Below are 10,160 nucleotides of genomic sequence, written 5' to 3'. Positions count from 1 at the left end.
TAGAGCCATAATTACAAGTTTTTTACTTCAATTATGGTTGAAAAAATATATTGGATTCATTTAATATCTTTCCAAGTTTTGTTCTAATTTTGAACTAGATTGATGGGTTAATTGATTGTCTAACTGCGAGAAAGCTAACCTTTGAAACTTTAAAAAAGTTTTTGAGTTTTAATGTTGTTAAAAGATGGCAGTTTCTTTTCATAGGTTTCCATGGTGGTTTTGGGGTGGTGGAAATAAGGAGAAACAGCCAGTTTCAAATGGGTCTTCTTTAAATTCTCTGAATTCTTCTTCTTCTTCTTCTTCTACTTCTGATTGGGGATTGGGCTTGAGAGAGTCTGAAACTATTAAATTCCAAACAAAGATAACCCAAAGGAAAGGAAAGACAAAGTGGCAAGGTAGTGAGGAGAGGAAGGTGATTGATGAAGAATGTGATGTTGTGGTGATTCCATCAGATGGTTTACATTTGTCTGGATATGATTCAGAAGGTCCAGAATGGTCCATTGGTTGGGAAGAACCACATGGTCCTGGCTTTCAAGGCCATGATGAGGATGATGGTGGGTTTGCTGTTCTGGTTCCATCTTATAGACCTGGTTGCAAGGAACTCGCCGAAAGCCCCAATAACCAGCTCTTGAGTGCAATCGAGAACCTCCCTACTGGATTCTCTTCCGGTGAGAGCTTATTTCTGTATAAATAATTCCCTTTTTCATTTCTGATATTTGATTTGATTGAATGTGGATTGGCATTTAGAATCTGCTTAAAAGTTTTACCCTGGATCTTTAAGGCTAGTTGATCGTTTTTGTTTCATCTTTAGTTGCACCTCAGTCTTTGAAGCTACATGTTTTTATAACTGCATTCGTCGTTCTTTATGCCTGTTTGTGCTTTGACTGTAAGCTTTTGCTGTCTCTACTTCACATATATATCACTGTTCTGTACTAGGTAACATCAAGTGCTACATTTTTGGTAGCATGTGTAGCTTCTTGCTTGATCACTGCACATAATTCTTGCAGCATCCATTTTTCAATTTGTTGAAATCTGTGATGGAATAATATACATTAAAGTGTAATAAAAGCTTCACACAATTTTTGGAACTTAGTGAACGGTGGAGAGCAGCCTCTAGTGTTGAAAGTTACTCTTTTAGTTCCTTTAAATATGGGAAAAGTATAAACAGAAACGGGTGCATCCTTTATCACTTTTTCCCCCTTTCATGTTGAATATCCTATCTGTCAGCTTGTTAGAGTGAGATTTGGGGGAAAAGTGTTTGGATAGTATGAAGTATCTACAATTCTGAAATAATTGGTTGGTAATCATTGATGAACTTCTCCAAATGTATCAATTGAACTTTGCTGCATCTCAATTTTCAGAGTGAACTATTAATGTTGCCCCCCAGCTATCGTAGCCGGAGCGTAAACCAATTTAAACTCCCCATCTTCAACATTTTTCTCATTTCATTTAGTTCTCAATTTCTTCTCCCCAAATCAACTCTTAAACTTCTTCAAATCTTCATTAACGTCATGGGCATTGAGGAATGCTTTGAGGATGAGATTGTTCAAGTGAATAATATGTAATTTTTAATTTTAGTGAACTAACTTATTATTATGTAAAAGTTATGCGCATTGTTTTTTTGATCGTTTAGTTTTAAAATTAATTACTTACGTCTCCATTGCTTAGGGGTCCCTTTTTTTATTTTTGCTCCGGATCCCGATAATGGCCGAGACAGCCCTTCTAATGTATTTGTTGCTAGCTTCAACCTTGAGTGAACTTTTATAGTTTTAAGTATCAAACAATGTTGTATACCTTTCAGCTTGCATGCTTATATCTAGACCTGCTTGGTAGTGTGCCTCATAAACATTATCAATCTCAAATCACTTCTCATTGTCTCTATGAATAATCATCTGTGGCTTAGGGTGAGGCATTGAACTTATTATCTTTTATCCTCAATGTGATGGATTCCATATTGCAGTTCTTGTTATTCATGAGTTCTGGATGTTTCTGAGCTGTTAAAAGATGTTAGTAAATGTAGTTTTTCTTTCCTATAACCATTTTCTTTGCATTTTGGCTAAAACATGCAGAGGGAAGCAACTTGGTGCCGCCGTGGTTTTCGTCCTTCCCGAACTTCTGAACCGACTGACAGTCTGTAGGTGAAGTTTAATGATTCAGCGGAGGGTTCTCATGAAGAAGTAATTAGCATCAGTGTGTAATGTATATATTTTATGAAGAAAACGAAGTCGCGATTATGGTGGAGATGGGATCTGCATCAGCTTCTGGTAGAATTCAGGGGTCAACAACAGCTATGGAGGATGGAGATATTTCCATGATGTCACTCTGTTTTGGTTAGTCATCCTCCCTGCTTACATTCGTTTGAGAGACACTCGTTTCTTCACGGATGGGATCTCACTATCTTTTCGCGGAACACCTTTTTAAGTTAAATATACGATGAACACTTGTATCCAAATCTATATAATACATAATTTAAAACACGTGTTTTCTTAATATTGTAAGAATCGTTTCAAATATCAAACCATCGGACTTTTTAAGTTGACGCCCTCGTATTTTTCTCTCTTCTATTTTGGTCGCTAAATTTTAAAAGTTTTCAATTTAATCACTCAACTTTTAAATTACTCATGTTTTAATTATCATGATTTAATCACTCAACTTGTAAATTGCTCCTGTTTTAATTATCATGATTTATTTTATTAATATTTATATATGATATGACATTTTTTCATTTCAATCAAAGATTTCTCTTTTTTTTTTTTTTTGCCTTCATTATCAGATTTAGTGAACCCATATTAAACATGTGAAAAAATTGAAAAAATTAGAGATGAGCTACTTGAACGGGTAATAAAAAAAAAGAAAGAAATCTTTGATTGAAAAAGAACAAAAAATAAGATGAGATGATAAAGGAGAAAAGTGGAGATTTGGAAATAAATAAAGGAGTGAGATTATTTTTTTAATTTAATTATATTTTTGGGAATATATTTTTGTTTTAATATAATTTTAAAAATTTAAATTTAATTATATATTAATAAAATAAGAATAATAAATGTCACATCATATATAAATATTAATAAAATAAATTATGATGATTATAACATGAATAATTTAAAGGTTGAATAATTAAATTGAAATTTTTTACATTTTAGTGACTAAAATAGAAGAGAAAAAAATAAGATATTGAGTTATTTTTTTAAGTTGGAGGGTTAGATTGAGAGAAAAAAAAGATGTTAGTCTGTTTAACGTGTCATTCAGTATAAAATAATATAATTATTGATCAATGACATAAAACGTTAGTGAATTATATTAAATTTTTCCAGACTTAGAGGGCAACGATAAATTTTTTTTAAAGTTTGAGGTCTCAAATATCTTTTTACCCAGATTAAGAAAAGGTATCGAGTTGTATTTCAAACTGTCGAATCAGTGTTTAACAATAAAATTAAAAAGAATTAAATTTTTTAAATATAAACAACATAAATATTTAATATTTAACCCATTATTTTATGATTGATCGGCCAACCACATATGCTTTCTTCAAGCCTTTTCGTCATTCTTATCAGCAAACCCTGATCCAATCATGGATGATGGATTGACATTGGGCTGATCGACCGAGTCCGACTCATCAAAAAGGTAATGCCGATTCCACTAATTTCATCCAACGGTCCATATCAACGAGAATACAACGACGCGATGTAAACCTCTTTTGCTCGCATCAACTCTGCGAAAACCACGTCCTTCTCCACTCTTCGATCATTCGGAACGACAAACGGTCCATTTTCTTCTTAATCGTTTTTTCTGTGAAGAGAAAATGTGTTACGGTCACCAAAGGCGATCTCTCTCACCGAACCGTCCGTCCCGCAACAACAATGCTTTGGCGGTGGATACGCTTCGTGTTCGGCTAGCCGAGACGGAAGCTCGTCTCGAGCGAGCCAGGGCTCGAGAGGCCGAACTCACTCGCAGGCTCGAAGAAATGAAGCGTTTCGTTTCCGTCATGGAAATCCTCGAGTCCTACCTCAAACAACGGTTTCACGAGCAACGAGAATACGTGGAGCGCATCTTCTCTTCGCTTCCTGCTAAATAAAACAGAAGCTTTTCCCTCGCCGAACTTTACAGAATATCTTTTTGTTAATACCTCCCTCTTACAATACTTTGTCTTTGTTGTTTTTGTGTATGCGTTATCCTGTTTAATAGATGGAAGGAATTACATTACAGCTGGTTTGAAAATGTGAAAGGATTGTTTCTTGCACTTAGGGTTTGAATAGCTCAAAATTTGTTGGGGGTTTTATGGAAAATTAGTGAATTTACTATTTTTTGTATTAAATTGTTTGGTTTGATGTTAATTATGAGTTGAATGAGTTCTACAAATTGGTGTTCTCAATCTCAATGTGTTGCTTAATTTATACTGATTCGATAACCTCATATCAGGTGGAAGTTTCTTGCATTACAGGGCTAAATCATATTCGTCGATTGAATATTTAAGTTAAGAAAAAGTGGATAGCGTGGTCAGGTGTTTGTTGCAGGCACGAGAGGTACAAGGCCAAGATCTCTGTAAAATACACTTTGTAGTTGCTTTGGTGAGTGAGTTCAAGAAGTGGGTGTTTTGTCTTTGTTGTTAGTCCTTTTTTATCTCATTTTATTTGTTAATTGTTAGTTTATATTGATTTGAGAAGTGTCGTTTTAGGTGGAAGTTTTTGGCATTAGGAGGCTAAACACAATCTTTGATTGTGTGTTTAAGTTGTGAGCATTCAGGTGGCAAGTATGCTGAGGTGTTGCATTCTAGTTTCAGGTTGTATGGAGTTGAACAGAGTCATGGAAGGCATAGCACATAATAGTAATATAGTAACATGTATAAAAGATCTCAGGCTGTATTGAGTTGAACAGAGTCATGGCAGTGCTTATTGCATTTTGGTTTCAGGTTGGTATTAGGGCACCTTTTTTAAGCTGAAGGAATCAGGCAAGTAGATTTTTTTAAGGGTGGGGGTGTATCTGTGTTTTTTATTCTTAAAGAACATCTTGTTTTACTGAATATGAACAGCTAACCGTTAGTTGATGGAACGTGAATGAAACAATTCATATGAGATGGTGTGCTTCTCAGAGGAACAAAGAAAGAACTGGGAAAGAGGACGGGAAAGTTGCGTGTTGGAATTGGAAGTTTTGAAAGCTAGGCTTGTGTTTTATAGGCATATATTATAACATGCGGACATAATTCTTCGCATGTATGATATATTTTGTGGATAGTATATCTGACTTTTACCAATATGTATTCTTTATGGCTAGTTTTGGCAGCTATAAATCAAGGAAAAAGCTTCCCCCCCTGCCCGGCTGTGTGCTGACTGAATATAGGAGTGTTATGGGGTGTTATGAGGTTCTGCCCGCTTAGAAGATCATTGATGATTTTAGTCTTTCATGCGGTCGAATTTGAAGTACTTGGTGGTGGTTAATGGTGGTTTGTCATATTTGAAGGTGATGTTAACAGATCTCGATTTTGATACCAATTAAGCAATGACTGAAGGAAGAAATAGTTTCGATCTTTTTGCCGCGTTTATCTCACCATGTTGGAATTTGTGTTTCCTGACGTTATTTTCCCACCGATTCTTGGCTGATCCTAGTTAATCGATGACGGGCATGGGCTTTTTTACCATACGAGAGGAGAACTTTCGCTGAAACTTCTTAACAAGGTTCTAATGCTTGGTTTTTCTCTTACTTCCGCATGGTTCCTCGATCATCTTGCATGTACCCCTCATTAATATTTCCACCGAGGACCATCAATTTCCCTCCACGTGAAATGTACAGGTCATAAAAACCAGTATAATCAGATCGATGACTGTACAGTATAAACTAATCTCATAGAACCCCCCATAGCCATAAAGCTATATAGACTTGGACACTAGTCTGTCTTCTCTTGCTCATACTAGATATTTTCAGCTTCTCTTCACTCACCGCGCTTGGCGGAAGTTTTTCGGCCGATGAAGAAGATGAAAAATAGATGCTCAAATGAAGAAAAGCAGAACTGAAGGCAAAAGTGCTTGATGTTTTTGCTTCTGGTATGTTGAGAACTTGTAGACGTTCTCAAAGAAGAAAAGTCAGGTGTAATATCTTTCATCAACCTAATATCAATTTGAATAAAATATACCAACAAAAAAAGAAATTCTTAAATTCTCAAAGGGTTAATCATACAATTATACTACTTTATTAGTGATTCATATTTGATCAACACATATAAAAACTGGGTTAGTTTGTAATATCTATAAATCATAATATTAGTAATTTTATTAGTGATATTTAATAATTGTATGATCAATCGCATCATCTTAAATTTAATTATAATAAAATTAAATTATTAAAATTTATATTATATTAATTATATTTACAATATTTATATCCACATAATTAATTATAAGTAATAGATATAATATAGTTTTGATTATCCATACACTATAATAGCACAATTACTTATTAACCTGGTTACACGTTAAATTATATATGTAATATAGCATTACACAATTTAAGAATTATAAATTAAATAACTCATCAAGTAGTCTCAATAATTAAAAGGAAAGTTGTTCTTTTTAGATGTTCTGAGTTCAAGAAATTATATTTGTAAGATGTGTGAGTTCAAGAAACTCGTCAACCACTTATGTTTTTCCCCCTTAACATTTTAGGGTTTTTTTTTTGTCTTTGTTGCGCTTTGCTTTTGTGCTATTTGGTTGTAGTATCCTATATAAATCTGATGAAACAGACAACAGGGGACATAGCTCATATGGCAAAGCACTTCCTTTGAATACGAGAAGTACGGATTTTGATTCCCCGCATCAGTGTGGGGGTGTAGCTCATATGGTAGAGCGCTCGCTTCGCATGCGAGAGGCACGGGGTTCGATTCCCCGCACCTCCATTTTACATGATTTGCATTTCTATATGCTGTTTTCTTTTTAGCAGAGCCCAGTTTACGAACTTGGTTGAATGGGCTTAAAAACCTTTGTTCTTCCAGAAAAGGAAAAACAAAAACTATCTATTGTGTACACAATCCGATTAGGAAAAAAAATACGAAAATAATATAATTTATTTCACATATATATAATAAATATTTCATCTATCCTATTAAAATTTATTTCACATATAATAAATTAACGTCGTTGAAGATCCGAGTATATAAATGAGTAACGTTAGACTCCGGACATTTATGATGCTCAGGTCCTCAAAGAAAAAACAACAATATCTTTACCACAAGTATAAACTATACTTCTTTATAAGTGCTTAAATTATTTTTTGACTCATTCAGGAGTCTAACGTTACTCATTCACATACTCGGACCTTCAACGACGTTAATTTATCAGTTAAGTAACACATGTCACAATCTTGTGCTTTTAAAATTTTTATTAAAAATAAAAAAATAGAAATATATATTTTTAAAGAAAAACATAAACATTTTGAAATAACCCCAAAACTTTGAAAAAGTTCATTTCAACCCCTAAACCAAAATAAGTGCTCAAACTATACCGCTTTTCTCGAAAAGGTGTTTAAACTATTTTTTGACTCATTCAGGTGTCAAACGTTACCCATTTACATGCCCAGACCTTCAACAACGTTAATTTCTCCCGTTAAGTAACACGTGAAATAACCCAAAAACTTTGAAAAAGTTCATTTCAACCCCTAAATCCACGCCTGTCGTCGCCCTTTGCCGTCGATCTTGTCTCCCCCGACAACGAAACCCCCATGAAATCGTGATCGATTGACGGTGAATCGATGTTTTATACCCCGCGAACCCTAGGACAAAAATTATGTTCCCACACGATCTCGACGGTCAATCGACGACATATGACTAGGAGGATGGCAGGGACTACGTCGACGACGGTGGTCGTGTCCGGTAAGGGCGGCGGCGAGTTAAAGATAGAATTTGAGGATTTTAGGTATTTTGGGATTTTTTTCTATAAATATAATAATATTTAAAAAAATTCAAATTCACCAGATTGCGACACGTATCACTTAATGGTGAAAATTAAAGTTATTGATGGCTCGGACACTTAAATAGATAACATTTGTAACGTTAGACACCTGGATTGGTCAAAAGATAATTTAGGCACCTATTTGAGATTCGATATATAGTTTGGGCACTTATTTTGGTATTAATCCTTCTTTAATTTCTTTAGAGTCGACAGTCTTTAATTGAATTCACTTAGAAGCCGCCACCTTTTTTTTTACATACCAAATCACAGCACGCTGCAACTAATTATTTAAGAGCCTTCGGCATCGAGAGAGGGAATACAGTCGCAGGCTTATACACTGCAAGGCAGGGGTAAGGCGAGGAAGAGAGCAGCTAATCCAGCAGCCGTGGTGTTTCATTTATATGGTGACAAACTGACATTGTTCAGTGGCCTCGAACAGCCTGAGTCTCACTCGGTTCCTTAATTTAGTAGGGAGAGAAAATTGAGTGAGACAGTACTGAGTCACTGAGAGTTTTGGACACTGACTCAACATCAAACAAATGCCATTAATTCCCCCATTGCAGATCCCTACGCATTGGAGTGAAGTCATATCAATGTCTTCGACACAAACAGTAACCCACCCAAACGATATCTATTGATAGATTGAGTTTTTAAAGAACACATCTAATCATACCATATATCAAACACAAACAATTGGTGGAAATAAAATGGAAAATTATAAAGTGATTAAGTAAATGACTGAAAAAAAAACAATCTCATTCTTTTACATGTTGATAACTGAAAGAACCCAATGAAAGATATTGGAGTATTGGGCAGATAATTACCTAAATGGGTTCTTTCTTTTTATAGAAAATACATTACTAGTTTTCTTACTTTTGTTGCCTCTACCTTCTTTCATCATTCACGTTTTTAGGGCAAAGTGCTGTACTGATGAAAATCATTCCATGGTTGAACCCCGTTCCAGTTGCTGCTAGTGGTTGGAGTTTGAGTTACTGGTGCAGCATAAGAATTCCCCAAGAACCATTCATTGCTTGTGTCTTTCCTTGGATTCCCAGCAGTCGAAATGTTTTCAGATTTTGAAACCTCCAGATTCTGGAACAAAATGGGCAATGGCTTTTTGGCTTGGTTCTCATCGAGTGGCGGAGCTGAATAAGCAGTGGTGCTGCTATTTTCCTTTTGATTCTCACCATCAAAGAACATAGCTAACCTTTGCTGCTGCAACTTCCAGTGTAAATATCGGTTTATGGGATTGAAAAAGCAAGGCTACTGTTAACGTTAAACGAAGATTCCATCTCCTGAATTGCACAACTAAGGCTACAGTTGGGATAGTTACTAAACCCCATCAGAAAACTCGAGCTACTAGACGGATCAAGACATAAAAAAGGACTATTCCCATCTCCAAATGAAGCGAACTGGTTGTAAATACCGGTTGCTCGTGAAGGATTAAGCCTAGGAAACGACAACCCACCGAGCTGAAAATCCACGGCCGGAGAAATCTCATGAAGGAACTTCAGTCCACCCATTTCTGAACTCGAAGCGGAGCCTCTGGACTCACATGACAGCCTTGAAGACGGTTTCATCTTCTTGTTCTTCCGGCAACCACAGCCTATGGGCACGTTACGCAGAGCACCACCTTTAGTCCAGTACCTCCTACAGGTCTTGCAGAAATGCCTGGGCTGAGAGAGACTGTAGTTGTTGTAGTAACAAAACTTGGTGTTGGGAGAGTCACATCTGGGACACTTTAGGGTTTTCTCTTGTGTCCTTGATGAACTTGTTTTTCTGTCGTCACTCTTTTGAGTTTCTTCTTTAGAACTGCCTGGTTTTGCAGGAGGCTTATCAGGAGACATCATGGAAATACAGCAGAATAAGAACAAGGAAAGAAGGTGAAAGAAAAGACAAAGAAATTGTGGGTTTATCTCAAGGTTCTCTCAGTTTACTTTTGCAGAGGCAATAGTCATACACAATTGATTGGTTTCGTGCATGGTTTACATAGATTGAGAAATTAAAAGAGATGCATGGGGCTTGGTTTGATGATGCACCAGGAACTTATAATATTCATCAAAGTACGCTTTATATATATATATATGGCAAAACTCACGACATAATGGATTCAAAAAAAATATTTTACGAGATGATGCACTGGGCAGATTAATTGCTCGAATGGGGTAAATTCTACAGTGGCAACATAGGTCGCCATGCACGCCCGGAGTCCTTATAGGTCGC

General features: G+C 35.8%; 1 protein-coding gene, 1 non-coding gene and 1 pseudogene across 2 annotated transcripts; 2 read left to right on the top strand and 1 right to left on the bottom strand.

Moving 5' to 3' along the window:
- Positions 1-2,490, top strand: LOC120119049. The gene is made up of 2 exons (XM_039138957.1): positions 1-668; positions 2,070-2,490. Exons 1-2 carry the CDS (start codon positions 185-187, stop codon positions 2,117-2,119), a joined length of 534 nt encoding a protein of 177 aa, XP_038994888.1. The 5' UTR covers positions 1-184; the 3' UTR covers positions 2,120-2,490.
- A 4,323-nt stretch (positions 2,491-6,813) lies between these two features.
- TRNAA-CGC lies at positions 6,814-6,886 on the top strand. The gene has a single exon. It is a non-coding gene; the product is annotated as a tRNA-Ala (tRNA).
- Positions 6,887-8,846: 1,960 nt separating this feature from the next.
- On the bottom strand, positions 8,847-9,787 carry LOC120119041 (annotated as a pseudogene).
- Positions 9,788-10,160: the final 373 nt, after the last annotated feature.

This window comes from Hibiscus syriacus, unplaced genomic scaffold (assembly GCF_006381635.1).
Source record: "Hibiscus syriacus cultivar Baekdansim isolate YM2019G1 unplaced genomic scaffold, ASM638163v2 tig00110330_pilon, whole genome shotgun sequence".
Taxonomy (NCBI): Eukaryota; Viridiplantae; Streptophyta; class Magnoliopsida; order Malvales; family Malvaceae; genus Hibiscus; species Hibiscus syriacus.
The sequence above is the reverse complement of the archived record's forward strand: the minus strand, read 5'-3'. Positions and strand labels throughout refer to the sequence as shown.